Genomic DNA, 18,990 nt, shown 5'->3' on the forward strand with positions numbered 1-18,990 from the left:
TCTCTCTCCTCAATTTCTTTTGTCACACTCCCTCCTTTTTTTCCTCAATACACTTTCTCTCTCATCATACTTTCTCTCTCCTCACACTCACTGTTCTCTTTTTTTCTCATCACACTTTCTCTCTCATCTTACTTTCTCTCTCACCGTACTTTCTCTCTCCTCAATCTCTCTCATCACACTCTCTCTCCTCATTTTTTTCTTATTACATTTTCTCTCTCTTCATCCTCACCCATCATACTTTCTCTCACATCATATTTTCTCTCTCATCTTCTCTCATCATGCTCTCTACTATCACACTCTCTTTTCTTATTTTTTTCATCACACTTTCTCTCTCATCATACTTTCTCTCTCATCATTCTCTTTCATCATATTTTTCTCTCACATTCATCTTTCTCTCATATATAATTTTTTCTCTTATTTTCTTTTAAGGGTAAAAAAGGAAATTTTGATTTATTCCGATAGAAAATATGCAACTAACTAAACATTGCTTTTAAAAGTGATATCCATGCTCATACTCATTCCCATTCCACAATACAATGATTCACATTCTGATTTCTATTCCTAGAAATGAACTAAACGCCCCCTAAATCTAAACCTGCTCATAAATGCGCCTCCAAGGGAAATCTCGTGAGTCGTGACGATGTCTTTTTCCTTATTTTCAATTTCTTTTGAAACAATTAAAACTCCTCTCTAGACGTTTACTGAAATTAATTTCCAACCAAAAGATGAACGTAAATATTAGGCAAAGCCTTTTTTTTTAATAAGAATTTACTACTTTAGCATATTGAGCCATTTTTTAGATTTAGAGGAGCAGAAATATTTTCCCTGTTTGCTTTTTTTTAGACGAAAAAAATTATGGCCAGGGAAGTCTTACGCATAGAAAGTAGACGAGTACAGGTGATCGTCGGATCGGACGCAATGCTGATAACACCAAAGACGAAGGCAAGCCAAGCGAGGGACGCAATCTCGAGCATATAAAAATGTCTGCTGGTCTGCTCCCGTGTCATGCTGAAGAGAGTCCCACTTTTTCGGTAGACGAGCCTCGGCTGCACAACGCTTGTCTTGTTGTGAGATATTTGCAGGAAGACTGCGGCCAGGGCGGCGCCATGGCCGTGGATTTGTCTAGTGTTGTTGTGAAGCTGGGGATCCCCCAGCTCGGGGCCTCCGATTACGCGTCGGTGGTGTCGATCAACATCTTCGTGGCGCTCATCTGTGCTTGCATCGTGATTGGCCATCTGTTGGAGGAGAATCGGTGGATGAATGAGTCCATTACGTCGTTAATTATTGTGAGTATCTATTTGCCTTCTGGTTTTTTTGGGTAATGCTCGAAAATGGTTTACTTTATTGTTTAGTCGAAGAAATGAGATGAATTGGGGATGCTTTGAACGCAGGGGCTGTGCACCGGCGCCGTGATTCGTCTCTTGTCGCAAAGCAAGAACTCGCATGTTATGGTCTTCAGTGAAGATCTCTTCTTTATCTATGTGCTTCCGCCTATAATTTTCAACGCAGGGTACTTTTTCTCTTCGCTGTGCCAGTTCCACTTGTTTGTTCTACACTTGGAGAAATGATTCGTATGTTTGTTTCTCTCGTTTGAGTTTTCTTCTTTTTCTTTGTCTTTGAAAAAGATGAAGGGGGAACAAAATAGTTTACCCGATGCATAATGTGACTCGTTTGAGCTTTGTTGCTTCGTAGTTTCATTGTGTTATGGGGTTTCCATCATAAGACTTGCAAATTGGGACGACCTGACACTTGGGCAACAATTTTGTACTTACCGATCATACTAATGTTGGAACTGAATAATATGATGTCAATTCCAATAGATTGAACACCTGCAATTCAATCTTGAATTATACCTGCCTCAAGGATACAACCAATGTTGTCTTTGTTGTTGTCATGACGGGGCATTGAGGTATGTCGTGTGGACCCCTTTAATCTTTGAATAATATAAAGAATAGAGTCTTGAAAATATTAAAGAATAAGAATAGTAGGGGAAGGACACTAGAGAAGGCTCAAACTTCTTTTGACTAGATCTTTCTCTGGGTGCATGAACCTTCTAAGTGACTTCTCTTCTACAAAGAGCAAGTGCCTCAAATAAAAAAAATTAATTAATAATGGAATATATTTGTAATTTTGAGTCCTTTATAAATAAGAAGCACTAACAATTCCCCATAATACTCTAAATTAAAAAGAATATAATAGTAAATAAAGTATCACATAACATTTATTCTATGCGAACAATCAAGTGTTTTGACAAGCATAAACTTGTATTTAGTACTAGCCTTCATTTGATGGAACGAGGTGAACTAAAACCTTTGCCAAAGGTTTAATTTTGACCTATATTGTGTTACACATGAAGTTTGTCAAGTCTTCAGGTGCAACTTACTTGATATAATTATTGCAAATGCAATAGATGAAAGTCCAAGTGGGGGCAAGCGAAGAAGTCCAACTAGGTTGAGAACCAGATATTTAGCAGATGGAAGTCCAAGTAATTCAAGAGTGACTAGATGCTTAGCGAATGGAAGTCTCGATAGATAAAGAGTGATTGGGTACCTCACACACAAGGAATATTTGGAGGTGAGGATTGTTAGCAAGGAAGACTTGGAAGTGAGTCTTCTTAGCAAACAAAGAAGTCTTAAAGGCAAGACCTCTTGGCATGCAATTCCAAGTGAATTGTGAGAGTCGAGTGAACCTATAATTTGGCATTTTAGGAAAAATTTGACTTATGTAAAGACTAAATATTAGAATTGGTTACAATCGACTAAAGGTTGATTTCAGATGACTGGTATGCAAGTCAACTAGGGAGTTGACTTAGGATGATCTGCTTGTCAACAAAATGGTTTTGTTCAAGGTGGAGATGATTAGGTAGTTGACTAGGATGAGTTCAGTCGGTTGGGCAATGATCCCTTGCAAGAAGACTAGATGGAAATGTTGATTTGACAGAGGAAGGTTGTGGTCATCAAATGGATTATGTGATATATTGATACAATGGATGAGTCAATTGAAAGTGAATTGAGTTAATTGAGGTATCCATTGTTGTGTAGAAGATTGATGCGAAGTTAGCTTAAGTCATTTTACAAGTGGTTTTACAAGTAGTTTTACAAGTGTCTTTCAATTTTGATTAAATACAAGCATTATTTTTCTTGTTGGTCTTACAAAAAACTTTAAAAATGGTATTTTTATTGAAGTTTTTTATGTATGTCGAAGGGAAGCTTGGCGCAATGCTAAAGTTGTTGCTTTGTAACAAAAAAGTCACATATTCGAATCCTGGATGCAAAAAGCAGGTAAGGTTACGTACAATGGATCCTTTCCCGGGACCCCGCATAGCGGGAGCTTCGTGCACCATGAAGCCTTTTTTTTTTTTTGTGTATGCCAATAGGGGAGAAATTGGAGACTTTAAGATAGATACCTTTCATTTCACTCTAAGTGAATTAAGAAATGGGAAAAAGTTAGAAATGACCCAAGAAGGGAGTAAATGAAAATTTATAATTTTCATGACTTGAAAATTGAATTTTGTATATTCTAACTTAAACATGTCGCCAAATCTTAAAAAGGATTAAATTATTGGTGAAATTGTAGCACCAAGTGGTTAAGTTCGGCCAATTGGTTGATACTTAGTGAAATTAAGACAATTGGGAAATTATTGGTGCAATCACACCCAAGCAATCAAGTTCCAACAATTGATTAATAATTGGAGAGATTACGACAATTGGGGAGCTTATTGGTGCAATTACACTCAAAGTGGTCAAGTTTGGCCTAGTTTTGTTGTTTAGGTAAAGCATTAAGCTAGACCTATATTGTGTAACTAATGAAGTTTATCATATGTGCAAGTATAGGTGACTTGACAAAGATATGGTAGGTGCAATGAATAAAATCCAAGTGGGTTAAAATTGATTGGTCACTTGAAGTTTGAGGATCAAATAATCAACACATGAAAGTCGAAGCAAGTTAAGAATAATCGATGCTCTTGGATGAAAATCTTGGTAAGTTAAAGTTGACTAGATACGTGACACACTAAGAAGATCGCAAGGTCTCTCAGCATGGAAAACTCAAAAGCAAGGCTTCTTGCAAACAAAGAAGTCCCAAAGATGAGGCCTTCTGGTAAGTAACTTCTAGTGGGATGTGATGGTGAGATGTGAGAGTCAAGTGGACCTATAATTCTGAATTTGGGTTTCAAGCAAAATTTGACTTAGGCAAACACTCAACCTTAGAATTGATTATAGTTGATGATCTAGTCGATTGAAGGGTGATTTTAGTCGTTTAGTATGTGAGTCAACTCAAGTTGATTTGCTTGCAAATAGAATGGTGGCAAAAGGCAAATACGCTCGCCCCCAGCGTCCCGTCAACCCGTCCCAGGGCCAACACGGAGGAGGTAAATCACGGGTGACTACTAGCCTTTGGAATAGTGACTAGCACATAAGGGAAGTATTTACCTCGGCTTTGCCGAGATTCGAACCCCAAACCTCAGGTGGCAACACCTCATGCGCTAGCCACTAGACCGTCTCGAGGGGACCTGCTTGCAAATAGAATATTTCTATTTAGGGTGGAGTTAAATCGGCAGTTGATTAGGGCGAGTTCAGTTAGCTAACCAGTAGATTGGATCCTTGGTGATTATTAATTTGGCCGAGGAACATTGTGGCCGTCAGATCATGATACAATGGTTCAGTTGACTGAGGTATACAAAAGACTAATGCAATGCTGGCTTAGTCGATTGATTAAAGTAGGAGTCAACTGTTTTTGTGCAGATTAATCTCGTAAATACTGACAATTGATACTCATCATCCTCAAGCTCTCTTCTCTTTAGTTTCTAACTTATTTTATAGTTAAGCTTAAGGTTGCCACCTTTAAGCTACATATTTGCTCAATTGTCTTCTTATGTGCTCATTATCTTTATTATTAAAAGAAGAAGAATTGTAAGATGTTTCTCCATCTATTAAAGGAGAAATTATAGTGTGTTTGATGAAGTAATTCACCAATGAGCCATAGGCTTTGTGAACTAGGAACCAAGGGTTCTCGACCATGTAAACTCGAAGTGTTAACTAGTGTTTCTTATTGTTGTTTTTTATATTTCCGCGTGGAAACCAATATTAACATCGAATTAAAGCTTGCATTTTTCAGTTTAGGCTAATCCCTCCTCTTTGCCCCTCTATGTGGTAGTTCCATAAGAAGACTCCTCTTATGAATAAATCCTATTCCCCTCAATTAATGAGGATTTTAAACATCCAGCGCCTTCAATAGGTTAGTCCCTTCAACAAGGCTGTATATAAGGGCTTTATTCCTATCCTTGCACTTGAGTAGACAAACATTGTTTTCTACTGAAGTAGGACATCAAAATCATTAAACATTTAAAATTTATCAGTAATAATATATGCTCAAAATTAATGTAAAAATTCTCACCCCCACATTTTCATGTATTATTAAATTATCATATATAAGAATCCCCTACATTATCAAAATTTATGATAGAAAAAATTATGGTGCAAAGGTTCTAAAGTATAGCACATGTCTAATCATAATTTTTCATTAGATCTTTTCTGAAAGATTTTCAAAATTCATATCTTTTGCTGCATATGGGCTTTGTTTAACTTTTATTAAAGAAACATGCATTATGGAGAGCAGTTGATGATTATGAACCATTCATCTCTCTCTAAATATGAATTGTCATGCAATAATTGCCCCAGTTAAGATATGGTATGATGACTACAAACTATACTTTTTTGTAAACTTGTTCCTTTGAAATATGGGGGTATTGTTCAATTTACTGTACTATTTTGCAACTATATGTATCTCTTCATATTTATACTATTTTGCTTAATTTGATATCTCTAATGCACTGATAACAATCCATTGATTTCATGCAAACATGAGTTCATACCTCATGCTCGCACTGCATGGAACCATGGAAATGTAGTTTGTTCATGATGGATCTGTGGTCTGATATGAGACTGGTCTCATCCAATTTAAAAGAAATAGGTTGTCTGTTCCCATGAATTGTAGTGCATTTCAACTCATTTTCTTTAGGATATTTTTTTTTGTTCCATCTAGAAATTGTTGCTGCATTACTGCATTGAATCTCATGATCGGAAAAGGAAGTCGCTTCTCTTTAGATTGTTGGAACTAGATAATAAAATATTGATTCCACTAAGTTATTGGAAATAAAATCACATGGCCAATTATTGTTGAGCAATCTCAAATAAAAGCAAATAAATAAAAGGGATACTAGGAAAACAAAATTCATAGGCAACTGAGCTTTATATCATGCCTTAAGGATAAGTTTCAGCTCATTTAATTCAGTCTTATCATGCCTCTAGCATACAACTAGTAGCCACCCGTGATTTATCTTCTCCGTGTTGATGTAGAGACGGGTTGGCGGGAGCGCTGGGGCGAGGGAATTGCCTTTTGCCACATTGAGCTTTATCATGTATGCCCTTTAAATCTTGAGCAACATTAAAAGTATATAATCTTGAAAATATTATAGAGATAACTCCATTGCTCTTGATTAGGACTTTCCTTCAGTGCATGGAATCTTTGGAATATCTCCTCTTTATAGAGAGCAAGTTTTTCTTCAAGATGCCCACTTATCAGGTTTGTGTCCATATCAAGAGTTGTTCTCACTAATTTAATAAAAGATTAAATAAATTTGAATCTGAAGTAGGTTTTTAATTTTGTGTTTTCTATAAATAAACTCTGCTAGCTAAACCTAATGAAAAACTTCTAGGAGAATAGTAAAAATGAACCTCAAATCAATTCAATACATTGAAGAAGAGGGTCTGCCACATGTCTCAGAAAAGCTGATAGCTGGTTATCATCATCACCAAATGACTTCTCTCACATTTTCCAACTTATTTGTTTTTGCACTGTTGATGGAATCAAGGTCTGAAGTATTTCTAGAACAGGGAGTTTTGGCCCTTCAATGACGCAATTTATGATTCTAGCACACTATGAAGCTTAGATAATGACGGAAGCATTAATCATCCAATGAAAACTACAGTCTAACTATGAACTAATGGCATATCTGTTAATTGGCTTCCTGTTAATGGTGTTACTTCTCATCTTGGCTCCCATGTTACAAAGCCAATGTGGCATAATGACACTAATGATTTGAGTGGAAAAACAGATTACAAATTGTGTCAAAGTTTTGAGTGTAGTTTGAAGCTATTATGGCTCATATTCATGCCAATTACCTAAGTTTATTGGGTAATTGGCTAAAATATGTTGTTGAACCTCCAGTCTAAGGACCATGATAGCTTCTTGTGCATTGCTCGATACAAATGCTAAGGGAAAAGGCAAAACAAGTCCATGGTGGGATGACAATCCCTTATTTCTTGGCTTTTATTATTTGTTTCATTTGCCTATTTTATTCATAGCAAATCTGAGGAATGCCCTTCAAGTTTCAATTATTGAAATGCTCTCTTGGTTTTCCATAGGCGTCTATGATTTCGACAACCATGCCATCTTGATTTTGTATTATTTTTAAAATATGTTTTCATATTAACTGTCCTGAAAGGTACAACAGAAATTCACAACTCTCTGTTGTGCTCTTCACTTTACATGGCATCTTGAATCATGGTCGTATCACCTGGCACACTGTAGGTACTTAGCATCTTGCTTTAAATCATGTCCTTGTCCAGCCATTCAATCTTGTATGCTATTTTATTGTTCACCTACTAAACTACATTTTTGGATCTTCAAGATACCAATGGGTCATTTGAACATTTTTGAGAGAAATTTCTTTTGGTGGATCAGGTTCCAAGTAAAGAAAAAACAGTTCTTCCGCAACTTCATTACAATTATGTTGTTTGGCGCTGTAGGGACATTGATCTCCTTTTTCATAATTTCACTCGGTAAGGGAAATATATCTGAACATGCATATTTATAATTTGCATGGTATACTACTATTGAGCAGAACTTTGTGCTGGTAGCAAAGATAATTTTCTACTGTGACCATTTTGATATTGCATCTATTTATCAAAAATAGCTGCATATTGAAGTTCTAAAATGTTTCTTTGTCATATTCATTGATTTAGTTAGAGAATTTCATGATTCTTGACTTATCTCCTCTTTATTCAATGGCTGTCAGGCACACCTATTTAAGGCGCTGTGAACATGCTCTTCTGGAGTAATTAACTTCCTGGATTGTCTTGATTCAAGTAACCAAGTGATGCAACCATTCCAAACCTGAGTGTTTCTGAATTTTAGAAAATGATTGTTTCAGGGCATCATTATTTGTTGACTTGTGTCATTGCCATATATTACTAAATAGTAATGATACATGCAGTGAACTTGAAGCCATGCAATGAAATGCCCGGATTTATTTCACTTAAATTGCTAATATTTGGTGAAAATCCAATTTATCTAAATTTCACCTTAACATTCTTGTCCATATAAAATCTGGAAGTGAATTTCCTGCTTCTAGAAACAAATTCATATTCTTGTTCTTTTACTTCATTTATAGGCAGGCTTATATCTGTCTATACATCAATTACTGATATATGACTAGTTTATTTTTAAATTTTAATTATCTGAAGAATTCATTTTAATTATGTAAATGATGAATAATTTTCTTTCTTGACCTCTATTTTTTTATAGGTGTTATAGAATTTTTCAGAAAAATGAATATAGGCGCATTGGACATTGGAGATTATCTTGGTAAATAATTTCTTGTGCATTTTTTTCTTTATTGTATAATTGTTTTTTTTTAATTCCTCTTTGGCAATGTCTCCTACAAAAGCAAGGAAATTACTAGGGAAGCTCATAGGAAAATAATTGTAAAATATTCTCCATTCCATCCAACTGCTTTCTTAAAGGGAAGGAAAGAGGTTGGGAAACTATAAATTTAAAAAAAAAATCATTTACTAGAGATCAAAAAAATTAATAAAAAATAAATTTTAAAAGTATAAAAAACATTGAATTTTTTTTTTGTTTTTTGTTTTTTTTTTAAAGTTTGGATTTGAGCTCAATTGCATGCTAAAGTTAATTTTCTGCCCAGATCATACAGAAACAATCTATAGAAAAACTGGAACAAAAATTTGCCTTTTCTATCCCTTTCTATTTCTGCCAAAGGAAGCAGAGCAAAAGAAGTGTTACTTGGGAAATCATTCTTACATCTTATTTCCAAAGGAAGCAGAGCAAAAGAAGTGTCACTTGGGAAATCATTCTTACATCTTATTTCCTTTGCTTTCCTTCCCTCATAGGAAACACAATTTGTGTTATTGCCATTAATCTTCCCTTTTGATTCCTTATGCAGCTATCGGTGCAATCTTTTCTGCTACAGATTCTGTTTGCACTTTGCAGGTTCTAAACTCAACATATTATATTATGGACGAACCCTTGTTTCAGCTAAACTGATGTTGGTAACATGTTACATGAAAATCAGGTGCTTAGTCAGGATGAGACACCTTTGCTTTATAGCTTGGTGTTTGGTGAAGGAGTTGTAAATGATGCTACGTCAGTGGTGCTTTTTAATGCAATTCAGAAATTTGATCTAGTTAATATTGACTTGACTGTAGTGTTACAGTTTGTAGCAAATTTCTTTTATCTGTTTTTAACCAGCACCTTGCTTGGAGCAGTTGTAAGTTCTGACCTAATATACTATGGATGTATGCTCCTACTTATTAGGTTGTTTCATTGAGATTTTACTCCCTTTGCAGGCAGGATTACTCAGTGCTTACATTATTAAACAGTTGTATTTCGGAAGGTATAGAAAAAACATCAACCATTTTCCATTTAGTCTCTGCATTTTTGTCATGTATATTATACTATATTTAATGTTGCAGCACCATAAGTGATTAAAGGATAAATAGATCACACAGAACTAAAAATTTAAAGTGAAGTAAATACCAATGGTTTTTTTTCTGCAATTGATGAATGATAACACATGAAGCATCTTAACTTATTTCCATTTATGTATCATTTCTTACTGTTGCTTTTGTTTGTTATCCAGGCATTCAACTGATCGTGAAGTTGCTCTTATGATACTTATGGCTTATCTTTCTTATATGCTGGCTGAAGTGAGTTTTTTTCCCCATATCACCAAACATATGTCAGACCACTACTATGCCAAATTGGGATAAGATTTAGCTCATCAATAGTAAACTAATTTGTCCTTGCAGTTGCTGGATTTAAGTGGTATTCTTTCTGTATTCTTTTGCGGAATAATAATGTCACACTATACCTGGCATAATGTTACGGAGAGCTCTAGGGTCACTACAAAGTATATGATTTTCTATCAGCATGAATTGTGTAACTTGAATCTGAATCAGGCTTTTATTAGTCAGTTTGAGCTCTTTCTTGCTTGTCTTTTCAGGCACGCCTTTGTAACATTGTCATTTATTGCCGAAATTTTCCTTTTTCTTTATGTTGGAACTGATGCACTAGACATTGAGAAGTGGAAATTTGTCAGTGACAGGTTTGTTATGTTTCTATCATCATATGTGTTTTATCTGTGATTTAACTGATTACATAAATGAGAAGTCTGCATGAATACTACTAGCCTCTTATGCTGACTACTATATTGTTATCTATGGTCTTGATTTGAAATTATCATACAGTAATATATAATGCATTTTAAACAGAACTTGTTATCAATTTCTCATGTTGTGGATCCACTGAAATCACTAGGCTTTCAATATTAACACACTATAAATTTAAACCTGGAAATTCTCTTAGAAAAGACCTTTTAGTGCAAATTAGGAATTTAATTTGTAAGACTTTCATATTTTGTAAAAGTTTATTTTGGTAGATCCTCTTGTATAGGAGGATAACATGGTGGAGATAATTTTCAATTGGTGCTTGTTGGATTGTTGCAACACTACTGAGGTGGATATTGTTAGTATTTTAAGATAGTTTTGATGTGATTAATTAACTCAGATTATGTCCTGTTGGTATTTAACCCCTGTGTCTAAGTGTGCAGGAACTTAGGAGCACAGGAAGTTGAGCGAAAGACGCAGCTAGCAAGAAGGACAACACGGGAGAGAGCCGACGGGCTAGGCGCGTCCGAGGGATGAGGTGCTGCGGAAGAGTATGTTGGCGGACGAGAAGGAGGCACGCTGCGCTTCCAAAGGACGAGAAGCTGGAGAGGAAGTTTGCTCAAGAAGGCCGGAAGTTGGGTTCGGGTGAGCCCTATTTCGGATGACCGAGATCACCCAAGCGAGCGGAGCCAGAGTAGAAGACTCGGACCAATGCGAGCGGAGCCGGAGCGGAAGATCTAGACCCAAGCGAGCAGAACCGGAGCAAGAACCTGACTAAAACAAGTTAACATGATGTTAACTTGGTCCGGACGCCCGGATCATAATTTCTATCCGGATCACGTCAAACGTGATCCATTGCGATGGGGATAAAACTTTATCCCTCTTTAAGCGCCTATAACTCTTCCAGGCGCCCCGACCAGGACTATAAATACAACCCTGGTCTGAATGGTTCAGAACAAGGCTTGAAATCACTTGTATACAAATTTATTTAAATGTTCTACTACTTTGTTTGCTTTCAACGCTTGTAAGAGGCTTCTCCGCCTACGACGAAAGGAGAATTTGAGTAGTGCTTCAGAGTCTTAGATTAACAACTTTTCTGGTTGTAATCAAGTAAAAAATCGGTAGCCTTTTTCTTTTTATACAAGTGTGGTATTATTTCAAAAGATCGAGAAAGGGTTTTTTTTGTTATTATTGTGCAGACAATTCACCCTCTTTTGTCAGCCGTATCGATTCTAACAAGTGGTATCAGAGCTAGGTCCGCTTCAAAAGGACTAACTGCCATCTGAAGCAAAAGAAATGACCGAATCCAGCATCCACCCGCTGAAATTTGAGGGAGACTTCGCAACTTGGAAGAAGCGCATGAAGGTATTCTTCAAAACTGACTTCGAAATTCTCTTAAGTATAAAATACAGTTTTGTAGCACCTACGGATCAGCACGGAGCCGAGAAAGACGAATACACATGGACAAAGAAGGAGCAAGCCAACTTTGTGACTAATGGAAAAGCAGAGTTCCATCTACTCAACGTTCTTCCACCCCAGGAGGTCAGTCGAATCGGAAACTATGACTCCGACAAAGATCTCTGGAAAAAATTCCTAGAGCTTCACGAAGATACCTTGGAATCCAAACTGGCTAAGCGGGACATCCTTCGAAGCCAACTGACAAACCTCCAGATGAACAAGGGAGAGAAGGTAGCCCAACTCCATGTAAGAATCAAAGATCTGATCACCCAGCTCAACAACCTCGGAGAAAAGGTAACAAATCGTGACTCCTTAAGGTACGCACTTAACTCCTTTCCGAGAACTTAAGAATGGTCAATCTTAGTAGATGCTTACTACATCTCTAAGGACCTTGAGGTGTGCATTCTTGAAAGCTTATTTTCAACTTTTTAACTTCACGAGTCTTGCTGTATAGATTCTCAGGAAATAGAGAAATCAAATAATATTACTCTAAAAGCCAAGAAGGATGAATCATACGTTGACAGCTCCTTCGATGACAATGAAACAATATACATGGTAAGGAAATTTAAGAAATTTTTTAAATCTAATAAGTTCAATCAAGTGCAGGCAAAGAAAAGAATAGCAAGGAAGGTAAGATGCTATAACTGCAATGAAAAGAGGCACATTAAGGATGACTGCCCAAAACTGAAGAAGAAAAACAAGAAGGGGCCAACCACAACAAAGCATAAAATCCTGAAAGTGATGTGGGACGAGTCGTCATCAGAGTCAGATCTAGATGAGTACGCTGGACTTGCACTGATGGTAAGCCACCAGGAGGAGAGCATAGATTAAAGGGGAGGCTCCTCAGAAGAAAGTAGCAGCGAGGAGGAAGAAACAAACTTCAGAACATATCTGGTAAGTGAGGTATGTTTACTACCCCTAACCAGTTATATTCAGGTATTAAATCCATGACTAGATCCCTATGTAAACTAAAAACGAAAAATATTAATGTGAAAAAGGAAGTTTTGGAATTAAGAACAATCCTAGCTAAAACATGCCCCCTAGAAATGTATGATAAATTACAAGATGATAATGAAAAATTGAAGGACCAAATTAAAAAATCAAAAAACTTTGCATATGATAACCAAAATATCTCGAAAAACTATAGAAATCTAAATTGGCATCTTAAATATCATAAGAGCCAAATTAGAAGAATATCACAGAAGTATATTCTTAGAAAGTTTTTGATAAATCCAGTGGGAAGGAATCTATTTTGGGTTCCAAAATCATACTTAAATTAAAATTATCTTTGGATGCATGATCTGTTTTAAGTTAAACCTAGGGCTTTCAGAAAGAAAATTAAATATTTAAATTCTTTAAGAGACTTTGTCTAGAAGTGGTTGATGCTCCAATAACCAAGAAGGCCTAGTGCCTCGCCAGATTCTGGAAGTCAATTATTGAATTGAATATTTAATTCACTTACTATGAAGCATTTAACTAATGTTTTAAATTGCTTATCAAAATTTCTATTAGAAAATTTTCTATGAATTAGTTATCAAAATGCAAGTTTTTTTGTGTGAATTTTTTTTCCTAAAATTTAAATTTTTACCCTTGTTAAATCTTTTTAAACATTTAAAGTTTTTTTAAAACTTGTTAATAAAACTAGAGTTTTTGAAGCTTAACCTTTCATTTTTTTAGACTCTATATTTATCTTTTCTAAAGTCATTTTAACATTACCCTATTTTTAATATGATCAAAAGGAGGAGTAATGGAAATTAAGTCTAGGGGGAGGGTAGTATTTTTAAATTTTTTTTACTTGCAAATTATTTTTAAATTTTTTTTACTTGCAATTTTTTTTCTTTTCAAAAAAATTATAATTGTTATTTTTGAGCTTTACCCTAACTTAACTTGATTTGCTCACATAAAAAATAGGGAGATTGTTAGTACCCCAAGATAGTTTTGATGTGATCAATCAAATCAGGTTAGGTCTTGTTGGTATTTAACCCCTGTGTCTAAGTGTGTATGAACTTATAAGCACAGGAAGTTGAGCGAAAGACGCAGCTAGTAAGAAATACAACACGGGAGAGAGCCGAGGGGCTCGGTGCGTCTGAGGGACAAGGTGTTGCGGGAGAGTACGTTGGCGGATGAGAAGGAGGCGCGCGACGCTTTCGAGGGACGAGAAGCCGAAGCGGAAGTTTGTTTGAGTAGGTCGGAAGTTAGGTTCGGGTGAGCTCTATTCCGGATGGCCGAGATTATTAGGACCTTCGGATGGCTAGAGAGGGGGGTGTGAATAGCCTCCTCTAAAACTCAATCAATTTCCTCACAAAGATTTGTTAGCACAGCGGAAATAAGCAAAAGGAAAACTGATGCAAGGAAAAGAAACAACCCACCACTAACACACAAAGATGTACGAGGTTCGGGGATAACTTGCCCCTACTCCTCGGCATGTCCGTAAGGTGGACGATCCCTTGATCTTTCGGTAGATCACACCCCGGACAAATTCCGGCTAAGTATTTCTCCTTCTCGGTGGAGTAACCTCTCCACAAAGTCACAGAAAAGATTTGAAGTGAAGCACAAAACTTACAGAGTTCAGTGGCCAAAAGGAATGAACAATAAAACTTACGGCCACGAAGCAAAACGCAAAGAAAGTCAGAAGGGATTCCTCAGCCAAGAGCTCAACAACACAACACTCGTGCTTGATCGACAGAGAGTTTTTCAAAAACCTTTCTTGTTACAAAACCTCTCTTCTTCCTCCTTCTTATTCCTCTGCTTTCTCACTGTCTTCAGCCAGAGCCGAATCACTGTCACCTGTATCGAATCACTGCGACCAACTCAGGCGTCGCCAATCACTTTTCCTCCTCATCTAGTTCTCTGAACTCACACCAATACCATCCATGGTCTTCACTGGTGTCTCTGAGCTCGAACCAATAAGCAAGAGTCAAGCTGTTGCCAACTGATCGCAACCAGTGAACGTTGACGCTCCAATTGCACAATTTGCAGCGAAACACAGCCGAAAGAGCACTTGGTCTTATTCTTATGATGGAGCTCAATTTGAATTCAAGCATTGTCACGACACCTGCAACCTATAACTCAAAAAGTTTATAGCAGATGGTTAGATCAGATGAATCAGAAATCGCAGAAAAACAGCAGAAGACAAACGACATCGTTGTGGATCGGTCAACAGACCGATCCATAGCTCTCTGGACCGATCAGGACACATCCTGATCGATCTGGGACGATGCTGATCGGTCTGTGGACCGATCAGCCTATAGGTGGATCGGTCCACAGACCGATCCCCCTATTGTTCTGATTCCCATCGCCTTCTTACTGATCGGTCACGAGACCGATCAGATAACTCACAGAAAGTTTCTGTGTGGTTACTGATCGGTCACGAGACCGATCAGATAACTCACAGAAAGTTTCTGTGTGGTTACTGATCGGTCACGAGACCGATCAGATAACCAAGGTATCACTGGATCGGTCGACAGACCGATCCAGACAGCCAAAGTATCACTGGATCGGTCAACAGACCGATCCAATGCCTCTGTTGGTTTTAGAGCTTCCCAACCCTAAACCCTAACATCTTCCTAGTCCAGAGAACAAGCTACCGAGCCCTCTCTGACCTAGTCCGGAGAACGAGCTACCGAGCCCTCTCCGACTTTGTCCGGTCACAAGAACGAGCTACCGAGCCCTCTCTGACCTAGTCCAGAGAACGAGCTACCGAGCCCTCTCTGACCTAGTCCGGAGAACGAGCTACCGAGCCCTCTCCGACTTCGTCCGGTCACGAGAACGAGCTACCGAGCCCTCTCTGACCTAGTCCGGAGAACGAGCTACCGAGCCCTCTCCGACTTCGCGTGCCAAGTATACGTACTTGGACTTTTCTTTTCCACATGATCAACCTTGATCATTAATCAGTCTGAGTTTAATTAATATCTGATACAAACTTAAATCAGTGTCAACATCAAAACAACAGCCAGGTCAGACTGTATTAACAATCTCCCCCTTTTTGTTGTTTGACAACACGATTTAAGTTTAGATAAGAAATGTTCATATTTCCCTAATTTTAGGGGAATCAAGATCCTCCCCCTAAGATAGATACAACACCATGTAAGGATAGGGGAATCAAGATCCTCCCCCTAAAGCCAAACTTTCATTTATCTCTAAACTTAGTTATCTTCTCCCCCTTTGTCAAACACCGAAAAGGTGCGAATTAGGTAAGAAAACATTAAAGGACTCTCCCTTAACCCATACTGTCTTTTTCTTAATCCACCTAGAATGCCCTCTAAGTGTATTATAAGAGAGTAATAAGAAAATAAGAGACATACAAGACATGACATATGAACAACATATTAATAGCCAATAGGAAGTGAAACATAAAGAAAAATCAGAAAATGTGCAGCATAAATATATAAAATCATCAAGTATCCAGGTCAAACATAAGTATCCAACAAACAACATCCAAAACATAGATAATCAAAATGTCAGCATAGAGCAATGTGTATCAATCAGCCTCCTCATCATGAGGAGCATTAGCATCATCAGCTGGAGGAGTGGGTCCCTGAGGTGGCATGCCGCTGCTCGAGGATGGATAGCCCGGGAAATCCTGCGGAGGTGGGTATCTGGCCATCCATCTCATAATCGCCTGATGTGTCGCCAACTGCTGACTGCATAGATCATCGTAGCACTGGTCAATCCGAACGCGCAGCCCGTGGAGCTCAGCAACCAGCAGCTCATCGTGCCGTTCAATGCGACTCTCCAGCTCGACGATCTGCCAGCGCAGATCAGGATCTGCCTCTCCATCGTCAGCAGCAGCAGCAGGAGGAGCAGCAACAGGAGCAGCCCTAACCTGTCATGGAGGTGCCCGTGGTAGCTCACCTAGTGCTCTCCCATCCTTCCACTGAACCTCCCCATTCTGTCCTATGATGCCAGACTTGGAAAATGCCCGTTTCCCAAGTCTGCAATCCTGCCTGACCATCTTGACTATTCTACCCTTGGAGACATCAATCTGAAGGGTCTCGAGCCAATCTGTAATTATATGCCCATAAGGCATATAAACAGTGAAGCTGTTTGGCTCACTATAGGAGATGATCGAAGAATAGATGCTAGACATGATGTCAAAGTCGAGACGCCGACGCAATCCATAAAGCATCAGGCAATGATAGGGTCGGATCTCAGACAGGGGTTTAGATGTGATTGACAGAAGGCAGTTTGTGACAATCTTGAAGAGAATGTAATCTGGGGCAGATAATCTCAAGGCTGCAAAAGTAGGAAAATCAACATCTAATTCATCTAGCCCACCCGATCTAGGATGTCTGAAGAAATACTCATAAATGTAGTCAGATGAGACATCAAAGGGTGAGGGTAAGGGGTCTGGTAAGTCTGGATATATAGAAAAGACATTTCCGGAACACCTCCGGCAAGCTAGATAGTCAAAGAAGGCTAAGAAACTGAAATCAAGAGTCTTCTTAGCAACTTTTGTTTTATAACTTACATCATTAGTTTGATGAATGTTGTTATAAAACTCAGATACTAAGTCATAATTGATATCTCGTTCTAAATAGACAAGTGAATCAAGTTTGTAATATGCAATGATTTCTGACACAGTTGGACAAAATTCGTCCATGAACTTTCGATCCACAGACCTACAAGGGAGCAATTTGAAGGTCCGTTGTTTAAAAGCTTGTTCATAATGGTGGTTTGGGAATCTCCCGGAGACAGATGGTTGAGGTCGGGAGGGAGCCTTAGACTTAGACTTCTCAGGTGACTTAGAGGTTCCTTCACCCACTTGTTTCTTCCTAAGGTTTAACAATGTGATACAATGGGGCAAATAAGTGAGCACCGGAGCCACCAACAACCGAAATCCAAAACAAAATGCACAGATACGGTGAGAAATGAAACTGAAATGCTAAGGTGAGTAGTTCTAGGGAAGTATGGAGTTACCTGGGTGCCATTGAAGTATCTTTTGGCTAGGGCTTGGCTAGGGCTTTGGCGTGCAAAGAGAAGAGAAGAGTTGAGGTGTAGGAAAGTGTCGGCTAGGGCTTCAGCGTGAAAGGAAAAGAGAAAGGATCGGGAAGATTTAAGAGAGATGGGTGTCCAGGTGTCGAAATGATCGGACGGCTGTCCGATCAGGAGATATCAGGGAACTCCTGATCGATCACCAGTCCGATCAGGGAACCTCCTGATCGGTCTGTGAATCGATCAGAAGATGATCAGTAGCGATCAGGGAACTCCTGATCGGTCTGTAGACTGATCAGTAGGCTTCCTGGCGTACAAAACGAACCTGATCGGTCCCTGGACCGATCAGATTACAAACAGAATGGTTTGGAGAGATTTTTGGATCGGTCGACAGACCGATCCACCTTCTTCTGATCGGGCTGTAGACCGATCAGTGTCTGATACTGAAGTTTCTCCAGTAATTTCAGTAACTGAAATTCGTAGAGATGTTCGATAATTCGTAGAAGTTTTTCCAGTAAACTTCCAAGTTCAGTACCTAGAACCTGAAGAGTCTACAAGCATAACTATTTCCTAAAGATTATGATCTGAAATTGTTTATAGCCCAAAAGTTTCAGACATTTAGAAAAACAGACAACTCAAGGCTTGAAAACTGAAATTTTCAACCTTATTATGTTCAGTTTCAAGTTTGTCAAAATATAATCAAATTTTTATCATTATTTCAAGGACGTGTCCTAGTTTCAATCAAAATTATGAAAAGTATCGATCAAAGGTATCAAACAGTCCATCAACCAAAGTTACATAATTTCTAGGCAAAGGTCCAACCAAGTTTCCTTGGTTGGAATATATGAGTAAGATCTAGGAACCAAATACACATGAATAATGTAATGGTCTTCCCCATACTCAATTTATGTCTTTTCAACCTAATTATTCAAGGGATGCATGATACATTTTGAATAATTCGGCTGATCCTAACATCTCACCCCATTTCTAGCAAACAAAAATAATTTGTTAAACCTTATAGTTTGTGTGAGATGTTCCCAAGTTGCTCAAATTAATTTTCCTTTTTCTCTTGTTGTTTTAATTGTCCTTATTGATCATGTCGTGGTCCTAATGACCTATTGAGCCAAACACA

At 38.0% G+C, this 18,990-nt stretch overlaps 1 protein-coding gene across 1 annotated transcript; it reads left to right on the top strand.

Moving 5' to 3' along the window:
* Positions 1 to 844: 844 nt before the first annotated feature.
* LOC122014001 (sodium/hydrogen exchanger 3-like) lies at positions 845 to 12,755 on the top strand. The gene is made up of 14 exons (XM_042570200.1): positions 845 to 1,286; positions 1,392 to 1,510; positions 7,744 to 7,841; positions 8,587 to 8,646; positions 9,245 to 9,291; positions 9,374 to 9,568; positions 9,648 to 9,694; positions 9,941 to 10,007; positions 10,110 to 10,210; positions 10,304 to 10,405; positions 10,910 to 10,964; positions 11,901 to 12,218; positions 12,387 to 12,479; positions 12,531 to 12,755. The coding sequence occupies exons 1-14, from the start codon at positions 981 to 983 to the stop codon at positions 12,753 to 12,755; spliced, it is 1,833 nt and encodes a 610-aa protein (XP_042426134.1). The 5' UTR covers positions 845 to 980.
* Positions 12,756 to 18,990: the final 6,235 nt, after the last annotated feature.

This window comes from Zingiber officinale, chromosome 8B, assembly GCF_018446385.1.
Source record: "Zingiber officinale cultivar Zhangliang chromosome 8B, Zo_v1.1, whole genome shotgun sequence".
NCBI classification, from domain to species: domain Eukaryota; kingdom Viridiplantae; phylum Streptophyta; class Magnoliopsida; order Zingiberales; family Zingiberaceae; genus Zingiber; species Zingiber officinale.

Excerpts from the sequence above, each read along its gene's own strand:
- LOC122014001 (XM_042570200.1), top strand. The coding sequence starts at position 981 with ATGTCTGCTGGTCTGCTCCCGTGTCATGCTGAAGAGAGTCCCACTTTT. Across the intron at positions 10,406-10,909 it reads TGGAAATTTGTCAGTGACAG|GAACTTAGGAGCACAGGAAG; the intron begins GTTTGTTATGTT and ends CTAAGTGTGCAG. Across the intron at positions 10,965-11,900 it reads AGCTAGCAAGAAGGACAACA|CACGGAGCCGAGAAAGACGA; the intron begins CGGGAGAGAGCC and ends CCTACGGATCAG.